The sequence below is a fragment of the Rhinoderma darwinii genome, chromosome 1, assembly GCF_050947455.1.
Source record: "Rhinoderma darwinii isolate aRhiDar2 chromosome 1, aRhiDar2.hap1, whole genome shotgun sequence".
Taxonomy (NCBI): domain Eukaryota; kingdom Metazoa; phylum Chordata; class Amphibia; order Anura; family Rhinodermatidae; genus Rhinoderma; species Rhinoderma darwinii.
This window is the reverse complement of record NC_134687.1, coordinates 389,564,423-389,583,498: the sequence shown is the minus strand read 5'-3', so window position 1 is coordinate 389,583,498 and position 19,076 is coordinate 389,564,423. Positions and strand designations below refer to the sequence as shown.

The window sequence follows — 19,076 nt, the reverse complement described above, 5'->3', positions numbered from 1 at the left end:
GTGGTCATAAACTGCTGTTTGGACACACGGCAGGGCTTAGAAGGGAAAGAGCGCCATTTGGCTTTTGGAGCTCAAATTTAGAAGGAATGGTTTGCGGAGGCCATGTCGCATTTGCAAAGCCCCTGAGGGGACAAAACAGTGTAAACAGCCCACAAGTGAGCCCATTTTGGAAACTACACCCATTGAGGAATTCATCTACGGGTGTACGGAGCATTTTGACCCCACAGGTGTTTCATAGTATTTATTAGAATTGGGCAGTGAAAATAAAAACAATCCCTTTTCTTCAATAAGACGTAGCTTTAGGGTATGTTCACACGGCCTATTTACGGACGTAAATCGGGCGTTTTTGCCCCGAATTACGCCCGAAAATAGCGCCTCAATAGCGCTGACAAACATCTGCCCATTGAAAGCAATGGGCAGACGTTTGTCTGTTCACACGAGGCGTATATTTACGCGCCGCTGTCAAAAGACGGCGCGTAAATAGACGCCCGCGTAGAAGAAGTGACCTGTCACTTCTTTGGCCGTAATTAGAGCCGTTATTCATTGACTCCAATGAATAGCAGCGCTAATTACGGCCGTAATTGACGCGGCGTTCAAGCGCCTGCACATGCCGGTATGGCTGAAATTACGGGGATGTTTTCAGGCTGAAACATCCCCGTAATTTCAGCCGTTACGGACCCCCGCCGTGTGAACATACCCTTAGCTAAAAGTGTTTCATTTTCTCAACAAATGAAGGAAAAAAAGAACACCAGCATTTGTAAAGCAATTTCTCCAGGGTACGGCAATACCCCATAAGTGGTCATAAACTGCTGTTTGGGAACATGGCAGGGCTCAGAAGGGAAGGCGCGGCATTTGACTTTTGGAGTGCAGATTCTGCTGGATTGGTTTCTGGGCCCTATGTTGCATTTGCAAAGTCCCTGTGGGACACAAAAAGTGGAACCCCCCCCCCCCCCCCTGCAGAAGTGACCTCCTTTTGGAAACTACACCCCTCAAGGTATTCACCTAGGGGTGTAGTGAGCATTTTAACCCCACAGGTGTTTTGCAGAAATGAATGTGCCCTCACTGTTGCAGAGTGAAAATGGGATTTTTTCCCATAGATATGCCAATTTGTGGTGCCCAGCTTGTGCCACCATAACAAGACTGCTCTCTAATTATTATGCTGTGTTTCCCGGTTTTAGAAACACCCTACATGTGTTCCTAATCTTTTGCCTGGACATTTGACCGGGCTCAGGAGTGAAAGAGTACCGTCTGCAATTCTGAACCAATACTTTGTAAATCACCGAATTAGGCCTCAATTTTAGAGCTCTTTATGTTAAAAAAAAAATAAAAGAAAGCCCTGAGGAGTGACCATTTTGAAAACTGCACCCCCTCAAGGCATTTATAAAGGGATGTAGTGAGCATTTTCACCCTACAGGACTTTTGCATAAATGATTGTGCTGCGGATGGTGCAAAGTAAAAATTTAAATTTTGCCCTAGATATGCCAATTCAGTAGCAAATATGTTGTGCCCAGATTGTGCCACATCCCAAAAATTGTTAAAAGGGTTCTCCCGGGTATGGCAATGCCATATATGTGGAAGTAAACAGCTGTTTGGGCACGCTGTAGGGTTCAGAGGGGAGGGATCACCATTTGGCTTTTGGAGCGCAGATTTTGCTTGGTAGTAGTTTTGTTTGAGTATTGCTTGTGTTTGTTTCCGTTTAACGTGGGGCCATATGTAAGCTGGGCAGAGTACGTCAGGGGCATAGTCAGGAGGTGGTATAATAATTGGGTTAAAAAAAAAACTGTAAAATAATCCATAGATGTGCGTTACGCTGTGAAGCAGTCCTTTATGCACAGGCCAGTGTCGCACTGATGTCCTTCCTTATCCCCTTTTGGTCCATACTCCGCACCTTTGCAGTTTGGGGAATTTTGCTGGGAAGTGTTGTCCTGGTATAATAAGGGCGCCCTCGCTTCCAGAAGATATGTATGAGTCCTCCCCTTCCGGTTCCATAATTTTAGGGCCTTGATAATTCGCCTCTTGAAACAGAAGAAATGTTCCCCTCTGATCTGCACAACTGCATATTCTTTCTCTCCTGACTTATTGGAGCCTTAACTAATTTTATTTTTTCATAGACTTAGTGGTATGAGGGCTGTTGTTTTGCGGGACAAGCTATAGTTTTTATTCGTACCATTTTGGGCTAAATGCAACTCTTTTTGATCACGTTTTATCCTATTTTTTTTTTATACAGCGTTCACCATGCGTTATCTACATGTTCACTTTATTCTGCGGGTCAGTCCGATTCCGGCGATACCTAATTTATAGCACCTTTTTTTTTGCACAATAAAATTACTTTTGTAAAAATAATGTATTTTTTTCTGTCGCCAAGTTGTGAGAACCATAACGTTTTAACGTTTTAACTTTTTCGTTGACTGAGCTGTATGAGGGCTTGTTTTTTGCGAGACGAGCTATAGTTTATATCGGTACCGTTTTTGGATACATGCGACTTTTTGATCACTTTTTATTACGATATTTGTAGGGCAAAGTGACCAATCCAGAAATTCTGGGGTATATTTTTTTTTTCCTTTTTTTAAAATTTTATTTATTTTTTTTATTTATGCCGTTCACCGCGTAGAATAAATAACAATTTTTTTCAATAATAAATGACTTGATAATGGAAAAGGGAGATTGTATTATTGTGTTTTTTTATTTGAAGTTTTTATAAGGTTTTAAGACGTGTGGTTTTTTTCACGTCCCACTAGGGGACTTGAAGGTCCAACTGTCTGTGATTTTTATTGTTTTTCTAATACATTGCACTACCAATGTAGTGCAATGTATTCGATCTGTCAGTCCTTCACTGACATCAAGACTATTAGGCTTCACCTCCCTTCCATAATGGCAGAGGAAGCCATTGTTAGGCCTCCTGTTGCCATTGCAGCATCGGCAGCCCTGATTGCGTGGCAGGGCTGTCGATCTGCTAGCAACCTCTAAGATGCAGCGATCGCTTTCGATCGCTGCATCTAAGGGGTTAATGGCAGGAATCTGGGCTAGCTCCGGTTCCTGCCGTTACAGGTGAATGTCAGCTGTAACATACAGCTGACATCCACCGCTGAGTGTGTTAACAGCTGATCGGGTGGTTTATGAAGCCGGATCCACAGTGATCATCTGATTGCTGGGTCGGTTGCCATATAGAAAGGGGTTGTCATGTTAAGACAATCCCGTTAAATACACTTCATCTGAATGGGTTTTATGGGAACTAACATTGGTGGCCTGTTTATTGGATTGGCCACCAATGTGCGGTTTTTATTTTTTCATGGTTGTGCCTTGTCACACTCTGCTCATGAGATCTCTTTATCCCATGGCTCATGTTTCCAGTCATAAAATGGCAAAGTGAGCAGGATAGCGCATTTTACTAGCATGGATTAAAGGGGTCGTCCGACCGTAACTTATCACCTACCCACAGGATATGTCATAAGTGATTGATCGCTGGAGTCCCAACCGCTGGAACCGACTATCACGGAAACAAGAGTCCCGAGTCCGTTGTTTGAATAGATGGTCATGCTCGTGTGCTGCTGCTCTATTCATTCTCTATGGGACTGACCAAGCCAAGTTCAGCACTGCTGCTGCATTTAAACAGGGGACTCGTGATTGGTGTCAAACTCTTAGTATCCAGTCTGTTTTGTAGGTGATAAGTTGTTATAGTGGGGCACCCCCTTCGATTTGTTTAGGGCTTATACAAGAGACCCAACTGTTGAAAAATGGACCAGACTTGTGTTCATATCAGTGGGGTAAGCAATTCTCTATGAGCTTCGCTATTGTTAATACCTTAATGACCGCCAATACGCCTTTTCACGGTGGGCATTAAGGGGACTAATGTCACAGTGCTGATTTTTCACCGCGCTGTATCATAAGCCTGGCACTGGAGTCCCGTCCTGGTTACAGTGGGCTTTTGGCTGTCTAGAGACAGCTGGGCTTTACCTGTAAGGCTGGGTTCACACGACCATGTTACGTCCGCAATGTACGGAACGTATTTCGGCCGGAAGACCCGGACCGAACACAGTGCAGGGAGCCGGGCTCCTAGCATCATAGTGATGTACGATGCTAGGATTCCCTGCCTCGCTGCAGGACAACTGTCCTGTACATTACATTAAATGTGACACTGAAAAAAATCACCTGGTCCATTAAGGCCAAAACTAGGCTGGTTACTAAACGCTTAAAGAGGCTCTGTCACCACATTATAAGTGGCCTATCTTGTACATGATGTGATCGGCGTTGTAATGTAGATTACAGCAGTGTTTTTTATTTAGAAAAACAATCATTTTTTGACAGTTACGGCCTACATTAGCTTTATGCTAATGAGTTTCTTAATGGACAGCTGGGCGTGTTTTTTACTTTTGGCCAAGTGGGCATTGTACAGAGGAGTGTATGACGCTGACCAATCAGCGTCAAACACTTCTCTCCATTCATTTACACAGGACATAGCGATATAGCTATATCGCTATGTGCAGCCACATAAGCACACTATAACATTACTGCAGTGTCCTGACAATAAATATACATTACCTCCAGCCAGGACGTGATGTGTATTCAGAATCCTGACACTTCGCTAATACAATCCCGACACTACAGCACAGCAAGCGTAATCTCGTTTTGAAATGACAGTTTACAGCGTAATCTCGCGAGATTACGCTTCCTGTGCTGTAGTGTCGGGATTGTGTTAGCGAAGTGTCAGGATTGTGAATACACATCACATCATGGCTGGAGGTAATGTATATTCATTATCAGGACACTGCAGTAACGTTATAGTGTGTTTATGTGGCTGCACATAGCGATATAGCTATATCACTATCTGCAGTGTAAATGAATGGAGAGAAGTGTATGACGCTAATTGGTCACTGATTGGTCAGCCTCATACACTCTTCTGTACAACGCCCACTTGGCCAAAAAGTAAAACACGCCCAGTTGTTCATTAAGAAACTCATTAGCATAAAGCTAATATAGGTCATAACTCCGTCAAAAATGATCGTTTTTCTAAATAAAAAACTGCTGTAATCTACTTTACAGCGCCGATCCTCTTTAAGTAATCTAATATATAAGCAAAGGTTTTGTCAAATAACTTTTGTTGCCAGTCTAAATCAGTTTGGTTTTTTTCTGCACATATTAACCCCTTAGCGCACCAGGACGCACCGGTACGTCCTGCATTGAAGTGCTTTAAGGCACAGGGACGTACCGGTGCGTCCTGGCTAAAAACTGTCACCCTGTCAAAGGACAAGGTGACAGAACTGTGCCGTCAACTGTTTATGACAGTTGACCGGCACAGTAAGACGGCAGGGGACCATTCACAGCGGTCTCCTGCCGGCGATCGCTGTGATTGGTCAGTCAAACCAGACTGACCAATCACAGCTCTATGACGTGGGTATGTGATGACGCTGGCTCAGAAGCTGAGCCAGCGTTATCACCGCCGGGAATCATCTGTCCGACGCCCCTCTGCAACGGCCAGGACCGGAGCTAGGCTCCGATCCGGCCGATTAACCCCTTCGATGCATCGATCAACGTGATCGATGCATCGAAGTGGCTTGTAGCCTGTCGGCAACCACGATGGTCTAAGTGATTAGATTGTACCCTATGGTTTCTAATAACAACCATCGGCACCCGCGAGTGTTCCGATGGTTGCTATGGCAACCATACCCTAACAATCGCTTCCTAGTACGGAAGCCTATTAGGCCCCGCCGGGAGGCGAAGCCTAATAGGCTTGCTGTCAGTGAATAGCTGACAGCTCTAATACACTGCACTATGTAGGTAGTGCAGTGTATTAGAATAGCGATCAGGGCTTCATGCCTTCAAGTTCCCTAGTGGGACAAAAAAAAAGTTAAAACAAGTTAATAAAAATGTTGTAAATAAGTTTCATGTTAAACACTATAACAGCCTTTTTTCCTATAATAAGTCTTTTATTATAGGAAAAAACATAAAAAAAGTACACACGTGGTATCCCCGCGTCCGTAACGACCCAAACTATAAAAATATCACGCTATTTTACCCGTACGGTGAACACCGTAAAAATTTTTAATAAAAAACTATTCCAGAATCGCTGTTTGTTAGTCACTACCCCTCGCAAAACAGAATAAAAAAAGGGATCTAAAAGTTGCATGTACCCCAAAATTATACCATTAAAAAACGCAGCCTGTCCCGCAAAAAACAAGCTCTCCCACCGCTTTTTTGACGGAAAAATAAAAAAGTTATGGCTCTCAGAATATGGTGACACCAAAAATAAATTATTTGAAACAAAAGTGATTTTATTGTGCAGACGCTTCAAAGCATAAGAAAAACTATATACATCTGGTATCGCCGTAATCATACCGACCCACAGAATAACGTAAAATTGTCATTCATAGCGCATGGCGAACGCCGTAAAAAAAAATAAAAATTAAAAACATCAGAATTGCAGGTTTTTGGTCACCTTGCTTGCCAAAAAAATGAAATACAAAGTGATAAAAAAATCGCATGTACCCCAAAATGGTACCAATGAAATCTACAGATTGTCCCGCAACAAATAAGCCCTCACACGGCTCCGGTGGAGAAAAAATAAAGACGTTTTGGCTCTCAGAATATGGCGATGCAAAGTGTCCAAAAGCGGATAAGATTGGGCGCCATTTATCAGTGCGACACCGGCCACACATCTGTGGATAATTATTTATTCACCCCATTATTATACTCTCTCATTATACCCCTGATGTTCTCCGCACAGCTTACATATGCCCCCACATCATAACTGAAATACCAGCAACACCCCAAACAAAACAACTAGCGAGCAAAATCCACGCTCCAAAAGCCTAATGGTGCGCCCTGCAGCGTGCCCAAGCAGCAGTGTACGTCCACATATATGGCATCGCCATACCCGGGAGAACCCGCTTAACAGTTTGAGGTATTTGTCTTCAGTGGCACGAACTGGGCACAAAATATTGTGCACTAAAATGGCGCATACCTGTGGAAATTTGCAATTTTCACTTTGCACCATCCACTGAGCATTCATTTCTAATAGAAAAAAAAAACCTGTGTGGTCAAAATGCCTTGAGGGGTGCAGTTTCCAAAATGGGGGTCACTACTTGGGGGTTTGTTTTACTATTTGACCCCAGAGCCCTGCCGTTGTGGGCTAATGCTGCGAAAATCACCAAAATAGGTCTCACATGCGCCTTTCACTCCTAAGCCCTGTCATATGTCCAGGCAAATGATAAATGCCTTGAGGGGTGTAGTTTACAAAATGGGGTCACTTCTCATGGTTTTACACTCTACTCTGGTACCTCAGGGGCTCTGCAAATGCGACATGGCGCCCATACACCAGTCCAGCAAAATCTGTGCTCTAAAAGCCACATGGCACTCCTTCCATTTTGAGCTCTGCCATGTGCCCAAACAGCAGTTTAGGGCCACACATGGGGTATTGCCGTACTCTGTAACAAATTTATGTGTTGTTTTTTCTCCTATTACCCCTTGTGGGGAAAAAAATTTGGTGCAAAACGACATATTTTTGGTAAAAAAAATAATTTTTCATTTTCACTGCCTCATTCTAATACAATCTATGAAACACCTGTGGGATCAAAATGCTCAGTACACCCCTAGATTACCCTGAGAGGTAAAGTTTCCAAAATGGAGTCACTTCTCAGGGGTTTCTACTGTACGGGTACCTCAGGGGCTCTGCAAATGCGACATGGCGCCCAAAAAACAATCCACCAAAATCTACATGCCAAGTAGCACTCCTGCCATTCTGAGCCTTGCGGTGTATCCTTGGGTATTGCCGTACTCGGGAGAAATTGCTTTACAATTGTTGGGGCGCTTTTTCTCCTTTTATTCCTTGTGAAAATGAAAACAATTCAACATTTTAGTGGAAAGAATGTAGATTTTCATTTTCACTTCATAATCCCAATAATTCAGCAAAAAACTGTGGAGTCAAAATGCTCACTATACCGCTAGATAAATTCCACGAGGGGTATAGTTTCCCAAATGGGGTCACTTTTGCCGGGTTTGCACTATTTTGCCCCCTCAGTGGCTTTGCAAATGTCACATGGGGCCGCAAACCATTCCAGGAAAACTTGAGCTCCAAAAGTCAAATGGCGCTCCGTCCTTTCTAACTTCCGCCATGTGTCCAAACAGCAGTTTATTACCACATATGGGGTATTGCTGTGCCCAGAAGAGTTTGCTTTACAAATATTGGGGTGTTTTTTCTCCTTTATCTGTTGTAAAAATGAAAAAATCTGAGCTAAAACTACATTTTACTAGAAAAAATTTAGATTTTCAATTTCACGGCATAATTCAGCAAAACCCGTGTAGGCTCAAAATGCACACTATACCCCTAGAAAAATTCCTTGAGGGGTGTAGTTTCCAAAATGGGGTCACTTTTGGGGGGTTTCCACTGTTTTGGCACCACAAGACCTCTTCAAACCTGACATGGTGCCTAAAATATATTCTAATAAAATAGAGGCCCCAAAATCCACTGGGTGCTCCTTTGCTTCTGAGGCCGGTGTTTCAGTCCATTACCACACTAGGGCCACATGTGGGATATTTCTAAAAATTGCAGAATCTGGGCAATAAATATTGAGTTGCGTTTCTCTGGTAAAACCTTCAGTGTTACAGAAAAAACTGTATTACAAATGAATTTCGTAAAAAAAAAATAGAAATTTGTAAATTTCACCTCTACTTTGCTTTATTTCCTGTGAAATGCCTAAAGGGTTAAAATAATTTCTGAATGTGGTTTTGAATACTTTGAGGGGTGCAGTTTTTAAAATGGGGTGTTTTATAGGGGGTTTCTAATATATAAGGCCCTCAAAGCCCCTTCAGAACTGAACTGGTCCCTGAAAAAATAGCCTTTCGAAATTTTCTTGAAAATGCGAGAAATTGCAGCTAAAGTTCTAAGCCTTGTGAGGTCATAGAAAAATAAAAGCACGTTCAAAAAACGATGCAAACATAAAGTAGACATATGGGAAATGTTAACTAGTAAATATTTTGTGCGGTATTACGATCTGTTTTACAAGCAGATACATTACAATTTAGAAAAATGCCGATTTTTGCAAATTTTCTCAAAATTTTGGTGTTTTTTACAAATAAATATTGAATTTAACGACTAAATTTTTTCAGTATCATAAAGTACAATATGTCACGAGAAAACAATCTCAGAATCGCTTGGATAGGCAAAAGCATTCTGGAGTTATTACCACAAAGTGACACATGTCAGATTTGCAAAAATCGGCTGTGTCCACAAGGCCAAAATAGGCTGTGTCCTTAAGGGGTTAATCAACATTTGTGTTATTGTTTTTTAGGATTTCTTCTGTGAATTTAGTGAGCAATCGCCCTGTGTACTTTCAAGATCACATCATGTACAAGATAGGGCACTTATAATGTGGTGACAGAACCTCTTTAAAGGCTATGTAAACCTTTGATTGGGCATCAGTGTGTTTGGTGAAGCATTATTTTAACTTTTTGAGATACAGCTGCTCTGTATACAGAGCAGCTGTATCTAGTGCTAAACCCTGTTCCCGTCAGGTCAGTGGGACTGGTGGGTCCTGTGTGTCCCACACAGGGTCCACCTGTTCTTATATATATATATATAAGAACTTAGATGTGATATATTACTGGTGGATCCTGCGTGTCGGACACACAGGACCCACCAGTCCCACTGACCTGACGGAACTGGATTTAGTGCTAGATACAGCTGCTCTGTATAGAGAATACAGAGCAGCTGTATCTAAAAAAAAAAGTAAAACAAATTTTTAATAAAGTGTAATTCTGAAGTTACACAACACACTGACCTGGTGTTTTTTTTTTTTTTTGTTTGTTTTTTTTTTGCATAGCCTTTTAATATACCTACATTTAAAGGGTTCTGTACCTTTTTGAAACAGGTGATTGATCAGAGTTATATAATTTTTAATTCTATTGCAATCGGGTCCCCGAATGAGATCTTGAGCACAGCACTGGTCTTTTTATTTACATCCACACTTCTGCACAGAAGCTCTATCCACATGTGTGGAATACTGCTTGTAGACCTCAAAAGCGCTCATGGGTTTGTATTTGCATTTCTTGATCAAGTATATGAGCATTGCCCACGGGTTGTCTTTGCTTAAAAAAAAAAAAAAAGTTCTGTATATTCCATGTTCCATGATGCTTCAGCTTTACCTCCTGTGTTGATCAGGCTCTGCTTTATAACTTTAGAGCCGAGTCATGGAGTTGGAGGGCAGAATTCGCCGGGCAGCAGCAGAGAGAGGGGCAGTTGAGATGAAAAAGAATGAATTTGAAGACATGCTGATGAAGCAGAAAAAGCAAATTGATGCCATTCAGTCCTTGCACGACTCCCAGATGCAGAATGTGCAGCTGCTATGTAAAAGCGAGAAGGTACGTTTTCCTCCTATCTTTGGTACGCTATCCTTCCCCCATGTCCCTTTTTAATCCCTTTTACACCCACATTATGTGAACCGTACTCTGACTTCTCCGTAATTGCTTTACTGATGTATTGTTTTCTAATGTATACATGGTAAGCAATCTGTCATATTTGTGTCAAGCATATAGGCTGCCATAATATCTTTTTTTTATTTGAGAAACTCTCATAAAAAAACCAAAAATGAAACAAAGTGGGTAAATAAACTTTCACAAAGATTGCTTTGCAGCGGGCTCTGTGCCCGATCTATAAATCCACTGTTGTAAAAAGTAGAATTTCAAAGGTTTTGATCACTGGTAGGGATTACCCAGATGCTATAGTAGTTTAGTGGTGATCAGCTTGCCACATTCTAGATGCGTCCATTAGAGGTTCACACGTTTTGGGCATATTTGCTAATACTGGAGTACGCCCAAGCTTTATTCCAGTATGGAATTTGAGTGTAGCATGTGCCGTCTTCCTCAACACAATGTATGTCGATTTAAGGAATGCAGCACAGCTACTGAGCTATTTAAATCTTTAGTAAATGAGTCCCATAATGTGCCCCTTCAGGGCACGGCCCGTTTGTTGAGACGTCGGGTGTCAGAAAATGTGGCAAAGAGTTTAATAAATATGATGTTCAGCCTGAGTGGCATTGTTTTCATGGCTGATAAACGCAAAAAAAATAATGCATAACTGCATTGATAAATGTGCCCCATTCGTTTACAGGTTGTATTTCTCATTACAGTGGTTTTATTTAAAATTATTATTTTTTTTTATTTTTTTTTCTGAAGCAAAGGTTTTCTATTTTCCCTCTGCCAATAATATATATTTTCCCAACCTCCCACTTCCAGCTCCAAGATTTTTCTCGTGCTGCACCAGTCCTCTGGAATGTTCTACCGCGGACAATACGATTTTTAATTCCCAACATCCACAGTTTTAAGCAAGTTTATCCTATTCGCTAATCTAACCCCCCCCCCCCCATTGCATTAGTTATCAGAACCTGACCATCATTCAGCCGTATCCCCCACATTCCTTGCACTCTAATGCCCTTCATGTCCGTCATACACGGATACTGGCTGGTGACTGGCTCATGCAGCTTTGTGTACTATCCCATGTGTATAAAAGATGGCTGGACCATTGTACTGAACAAGCAGTTTTTACATTTTGAACAGGGTCCTCACTGCTCTTGTGTGAATTGTTAATCCGTATAGTCACATCTGTGTAGATGCCCCTTCTGCGGAATATGTTAGCGCTATATAAATAAAGATGGTTGTTATTAATATTATACATACAGCTCTTTGAGTTTTGCCACTATGATATGTCAGTAGTTTGTTGAACGTTTAGTTACCCTTTTAAAATATGTTGCCCAATTTTTTTTCTATAAGGCATCTATAGGTGGCTATAGCACAGAAACAATAATTTTTCATTATCTTATCCAGCTCTTTTGCAGCATTTTTCTCTCTCCTTTCCTTTTTTCCTTCCTTCTTTCGGGATTACCATATAAAGGACTACAGTTCCCATGATTCCTCTCACAGATATTGCTTCTATTTGCAGCTGTCCCCATGCCCCTCTATTACAAGGTGTAACGCAGATCTGTGAATCTCATCCCTCCAGAGACTGGGAAGTAGGGAGGGAGCAGTGGAGATAAGCGTTATCTGATGTTTCCTTCTTTAGAGAGGGAGTTAGGGGACGAAGGTGGGATAGATAACCATGGGTTCAGAATACAAGACACCGCACAAGCAGGAGATGAACACTAGGTGCATGGTCATGTGACTACATGCGAGACTGGCTTACTTAGGCATCTCACCTACAGGCAGTACATTAGTCCGTGATATATCTTCTGCATGTTAAAGAGGCTCTGTCACCAGATTTTGCAACCCCTATCTGCTATTGCAGCAGATAGGGGCTGCAATGTAGATTACAGTAACGTTTTTATTTTTAAAAAACGAGCATTTTTGGCCAAGTTATGACCATTTTTGTAGTTATGCAAATGAGGCTTGCAAAAGTCCAAGTGGGTGTGTTTTTAAAAGTACAAGTCCAAGTGGGTGTGTATTATGTGCGTACATCGGGGCGTTTTTAATACTTTCACTAGCTGGGCGCTCTGATGAGAAGTAACATCCTCTTCTCTTCAGAACGCCCAGCTTGTGACAGTGCAGATCTGTGACGTCACTCACAGGTCCTGCATCGTGACGGCCACATCGGCACCAGAGGCTACAGCTGATTCTGCAGCAGCATCAGCGTTTGCAGGTAAGTCGATCTTACCTGCAAACGCTGATGCTGCTGCAGAATCAACTGTAGCCTCTGGTGCCGATGTGGCCGTCACGATGCAGGACCTGTGAGTGACGTCACAGATCTGCACTGTCAGAAGCTGGGCGTTCTGAAGAGAAGAGGATGTTACTTCTCATCAGAGCGCCCAGCTAGTGAAAGTATTAAAAACGCCCCGATGTACGCACATAATACACACCCACTTGGACTTGTACTTTTAAACACACCCACTTGGACTTTTGCAAGCCTCATTTGCATAACTACAAAAATGGTCATAACTTGGCCAAAAATGCTCGTTTTTTTAAAATAAAAACGTTACTGTAATCTACATTGCAGCGCCTATCTGCTGCAATAGCAGATAGGGGTTGCAAAATCTGGTGACAGAGCCTCTTTAACCATCTGCATATCTTTTTTTTAAAACTGGATAACCCTATTAAACCCAAACTGGTATTGAATCCAAAAGAGATAAGAAAAGTCTTGACTATTCCTCTCGAGGATCCACTCCTGGCTTTACATTGAAAACTGCACTTTGTGAACTTGGCATAAGAAGTGGAAAAAGTGTTTTATTTTATTTTATATATGCTGAAATCTGATTGCAATAGAACTATCTAGCTGATAAAAATGTTATCATTCATATCAAAGACATCTTAGGGAATTTGTGTATTTTGGGTTTGAACAATTTTTTTTAGATCTATATTTTGAATAATACAACTTTTGCATTAAATATTTTTAAAGAAACAATGGGGGTAATTTACTAAGCAGGCGTAGATTTGTGCTATAATTTACACAAATTTTTAGCTTGGTAATCGTCTTGTGCATTGGTGGCCCTTCCCCTGGCTAGCCCCACCAACTTTGTGACTAGAGGGTAGAAAAGTAAAACCAATAATACATTTCCCCCTTTTGTGTATAAATGGAGAAAAAACATGAAATGGCTAAAATGTAGTAATAATGTAGTAAAGTATCTGTAACATTGCTAAACCTTTTATGCAGATCTAAACTGTGACCTGTAGCAGAAAGCACAATTACTGGACTTATCAAAAGATATAGGTTCACTGGAAGCATAGTAAAATCTTTTCTGAGAAATAATTTAGAATAGGACAGACTTTGTATAAGCAGGGACTTTCATAGAAATTGATTATTGTAAATGGGGATTGTTGTAAATCGCGAGATCACGCTTGCTATCATTAAGTCACACACAAACTCTACCGAAGTGTCAGGATTGTGGTTAGACATCGCGTCCTGGCTGGAGGTGATGTCTATTTACTCTCAAGACACTTCAGTAATGTTAATGTGTGAGTAAGTGAAAGCACATCGCGAACAACGCAGGATCACTATGTGCTGATTACATGAATAGAGAGAAGTGTATGACGCTAATTGGTCAGCGTCATACACTTCTCTCCACAACGCCCACTTGGTCAAAAGCTAAAAAACGGCCAGTTGGGCATTAAAGTCATTAGCATAAATCTAAAATAGGTCATAACTTGGTCAAAATTTATTGTTTTTCTAAATAAAAAAACACTGCTGTAATATACATTACAGCGCCGGTCTCATGTAGAAGATATTATAATGTGGTGACAGAGCCTCTTTAAGGCCGGGTTCCCATGTAGTGTAAACGCTGCGGAATTTCCGTAACTGAATTCGGTGTGGAAATTCCACAGAATTTACAGTAGCAGCAAAGTGGATGAGATTTTGAAAATCTCATGCCCACGCTGCGGAAGATAACCCACAGCGAAAACGTTAATAAATTGACCTGCGGTGCGGAATTTAAATCCGCAGCATGTCAATTTGTGCTGCGTTTTTGTTGGTTTTCTGTTGTGGGTTTTCCCCATTGAATTCAATGGGGTTGCAAAACCCGCAACAGAAAGCAAAGTGCTGCGACTTCTGCGGCAGAATCGGAGCGATTCCATTGCAAAAATCGCAACTTAAAAAAAAAAAAACATACTTGCCCAGAACGCCCTGCTTCTTACTCCAGTCCGGCCTCCTGGGATGCAGCGGTCACATATGGGCTTTAGCGTCATCCGGGGAGGCTGGACTGGACAGTCATGGAGGGACGCGTCACCATGACAACAGCGTAAGTATGGGCATTCTTGTTTTTTGTTTTTTTTATTATTATTTCAACGCTGCTTACCGCAGCGGAAATTCCGGCCGAAAAACCACACCACAATGTGATTTTTCGGACAGTATGTGCTGCGGGTTCCAGGACGGATACTATGCATGGTTTTTACTATTTTGTTTTTCCCAGAGAGTGACACAGGAGATGTATACAGAGCCTTATCTTTATGTTTAGTGTTTCTTTTTTGCCTAATCCTGGCCTCTAGAACAATAGGGCTGCCATCAAATTCCCCACCCTCTACTGACCTGTCCCAGTCTACACAGCAAAGCTGACAAGTGAGCTGCAGAAAACCGGAAATGTTTATAATAAAAACCTGATTGAAATAATATGCATTTTTTTTCCGATGAGGCTGGGTTCACACGACCTATTTTCAGGCGTAAACTAGGCGTATTATGCCTCGATTTACGCCTGAAAATACGACTACAATACGTCGGCAAACATCTGCCCATTCATTTACGCCGACGACCTGTAATTTACGCGTCGTCGTTTGACAGCTGTCAAACGACGACGCGTAAAATGACTGCCTCATCAAAGAAGTGCAGGACACTTCTTTGGACGTAATTTGAGCAGTTTTTCATTGAATTCAATGAAGAACACCTCAAATTTACGGCCGTCAAAGACGCCTCGCATAATGCAAGGAGGAGCAATTACGTCTGAAACGACGGAGCTGTTTTCTCCTGAAAACAGTCTGTAATTTCAGACGTAAAAGGTAGCTAGCGTGTGTAATTGACATTTTTATTTTTATTTTTTAAAAAAAGTGTTTGGTGCAACTTTCATATTAGTTTTTATTAAAAATTATTTTTATTTTTTGGGATATAGTTGCTCTGTATTCTCTATACAGAGCAGCTGTATCTTTCGCTAAAACCTGAATCCGTCAGTCCTGTGGACCTGACTGGTTCAGTGTCAGCGGGTCCTGCGTGTCTCTGACACACAGGATTCACCTGAAATCTATTACATCTAAGTTACAGGTCTTCGCGAACGATACAGCTGCTCTGTATACAGGATACAGAGCAGCTGTTTCTCAAAAAGTTAAAAATTATTTTTAATCATTTGCAATTTGCACAAATCACACTATTTTTACTTAAAAAAAATCATTTTCGAAGGTTTACAGCGTCTTTTTAAGACTATGTAAACCTTTTTGTCTTGTTTTTTTCTCATTAAAAATGTATGTACTGTATAGTTGACATTTATTAAATGTTTTCTTTCGTTTTTGCGATGCAGTTTCTATGTAAGCTGCATAGCGTCCCTGTAAGCCAAATCAGTCAGCTGGACCGCTGGTTCAGCTGACAACGGCTCCTGTGTGCCTCTTACACACAGGAAAACCCTAAAACCGATCACCTCTAAGCTTCAAAGGTTTACATAGCCTTTAACCCCTTCCCGACATTTGACGTACATGTACGTCATGGAAAGCATTGACTTCCCGCAAAATGCCGTACATGTACGTCAAATGTTTGGCACCGGCTCAAAAGCTGAGTCGGTGCCATCATCACCGGATCTCAGCTGTATCTTACAGCTGACATCCGACTGTAACGGCGGGGACCGAAATTAGCTTCGATCCCCGCCATTAACCCCTTAAGTGCAGCGCTCAAACGCGATCGCTGCACTTAAGGTGTTTGCAGCTCATCGGAGCCCCAGCAATGAAATTGCCGGGGTTCCGGTGGCTGCAATGGCAACCGGAGGCCTAATACTGGCCCCCCGGTCTGCCTAGCACCGAAGCCGGTCAAGATCCGCCCGGCGGCGGAGCCTGATCGGCTTCCGTAGCTGCCGGCAAGATGGCGCCGGGTCAGGAGCTGATCCGGCGTCATCAGCGGTGGAAGTCAGCTGTACTGTACAGCTGACATCCACCTGTAACGGCAGGAACCGGAGCTAGCTCTGATCCCTGCCATTAACCCCTTCAATGCAGCAATCGAAAGCGATTGCTGCATCGTAGCGGTTACTAGCAGATCGCCAGCCCTGACAGGCAATCGGGACTGGCGACTGCTGTTATGGCAACAGGAGACACAATGTTCTCCTGCTCTGCCATTACGGAAGACGATTTAGGCCCCGCCGGGAGGCGAAGCCTAATCGGCTTGCTGTCAGTGAATGACTGACAGATCTAATACATTGCACTACATAGGTAGTGCAATGTATTAGAATAAAAAAAATCTGACCGTTGGACCTTCAAGTCCCCTAGTGGGACTTGAAGAAAAGTGTAAAAAAAGTATAAAAAAGTGTAAAAAAAAAAGTGCAAATAATGAAAGTTTGAAAACAATAAAAGTTTCAAGTAATCAAATAAAACACAATCCCCCTTTTACTCTTATCAAGTCCTTTATTATTGAAAAATAATAATAAACCATATGTATTTGGTATCGCCACGACCGTAACGACCTGAGGTATCAAAATATTGTATTATTTATTGCACGCGGTGAACAGCGTAAAAAAAACCGTAAAAAAACGTTACCAGAGTTTCTGTTTTTTAGTCACTTTGCCCTACAAATATTAGAATAAAAGTGATCAAAAAGTCGCGCGTATCCAAAAATGGTACCTATAAAAACTATAGCTCGTCCCGCAAAAAACAAGCCCTCATACTCCTCCGTCGACAAAAAAATTAAAACGTTCTGGTTCTCACAACTTGGCGACAGAAAAAAAATACATTCTTTTTACAAAAGTAATTTTATTGTGAAAAAAGTTGTAAAACATAAAAAAGTGCTATAAATTAGGTATCGCCGGAATCGTACTGACCCACAGAATAAAGTTAACATGTAATTTATAACGCATGGTGAACGCTGTATAAAAAAAAAACGAAAAAAGCTGTGCCAGAATTGCATTTTTTTTGTTTACCTGGCATCCCAAAAAATAGGATAAAAGGTGATCAAAAAGTCGCATGTACCCCAAAATGGTACAAATAATAACTACAGCTCGTCCCACAACAGACCAGCCCTCATACCGCTACGTCTATGAAAAATAAAATTAGTTATGGCTCCAATAAGTCAGGAAATAAAAAAATATGCAGTTGTGCCCGAGGGGAACATTTCTTCAGTTTGAAGAGGCGATTTATCAAGGACCTAAAATTAGGGAACCAGGAAAGGGAGGGCCCAAACATATCCGCTGGAAGCGACGGTGCCTGTATTATACCAGGACAACACTTTCCCAGCAAAATTCCTCAAACTACAAAGGTGCAGAGTGTGGACCAAAAGGGGGATAAGAAATGACACCATTTATCAGTGCGACACTGGCCTGTGCGGAAAGGATTGCTTCACAGCGTAACACACATCTATGGATTATTAATTTTTTTTCATACCACCTGACTATGCCCCTTATATACTCCGCCCCGCTTACATGTACCCCCACATTATAAAACACCAGCAATACTCAAACAAATTTAGTACCAAGCAAAATCCGCTCTCCAAAAGCCAAATGGTGCTCCCTCGGCTCTGAACCCTACAGCGTGCCCAAACAGCAGTTTCCTTCAACATATATGGCATCGTCATACCCGGGAGAACCCTTTTAACAATTTTTGGGGTGTGTGTCTCCAGTGTCATAAGCTTGGCATGACATATTTGCCACTGAATGGCATATCTAGGGAAAAATATACATTTTTAATTTGCACCATCCGCAGTGCATTCATTTATGGAAAAGACCTGTGGGGTGAAAATGCTCACTACACCTCTTAATAAATGCCTTGAGGGGTGCAGTTTCCATAATGGGGTCACTTCTCAGGGGTTTCTTTTTATTATTTCACATCTGAGCCTCTGCAGTTGTGAACCAATACTTTGTAAATCGCCAAATTAGGCCTCCACTCCGCATGGTACTCTTCACTCCTGAGCCCTGTCATATGTCCAGGCAAAAGATTAGGGCCACATGTAGGGTGTTTCTAAAACCGGGAAACACCGCATAATAATTAGAGGGCTGTCTTGTTATGGTGGCACAAGCCGGGCACCACATGTTGGCATATCTATGGAAAAAAATGCCATTTTCACTCTGCAACATCGAGTGAACACTAATTTCTACAAACCACCTGCAGGGTTAAAATGCTTACTACACCCCTTGGTAAATGCATTGAGGGGTGTAGTTTCCAAAATGGGGTCACTTCTGGGGGGTTTCCACTGTTTTGGGCCCACAGGCGCCCAGAAACCAATCCAGCAACATCTGCACTCCAAATGGCGGTCCTTTCCTTCTGAGCCCTGCCGTTTGCCCAAACAGCAGTTTATGACCACATATGGGGTATTGCCGTACTCGGGAGAAATTGCTTTACAAATTTTGGGTTCTTTTTTTCCTTTATTTGTTGAGAAAATGAAAAAATTTGCGCTAAAGCTATGTCTTATTGAAGAAAAAGGACTCTTT

At 41.9% G+C, this 19,076-nt stretch overlaps 1 protein-coding gene across 2 annotated transcripts in view; it reads left to right on the top strand.

The window, feature by feature from the left end:
- The window catches only part of GOLM1 (golgi membrane protein 1), a 77,937-nt gene that overhangs the window by 38,017 nt on the left and 20,844 nt on the right, over positions 1–19,076 (top strand). For both annotated transcript variants that reach the window (XM_075852324.1, XM_075852314.1), the window contains exon 3: positions 10,174–10,353. In XM_075852324.1, coding sequence (XP_075708439.1) covers positions 10,174–10,353 — 180 coding nt within the window. The remainder of the gene's footprint in view (positions 1–10,173; positions 10,354–19,076) is intronic.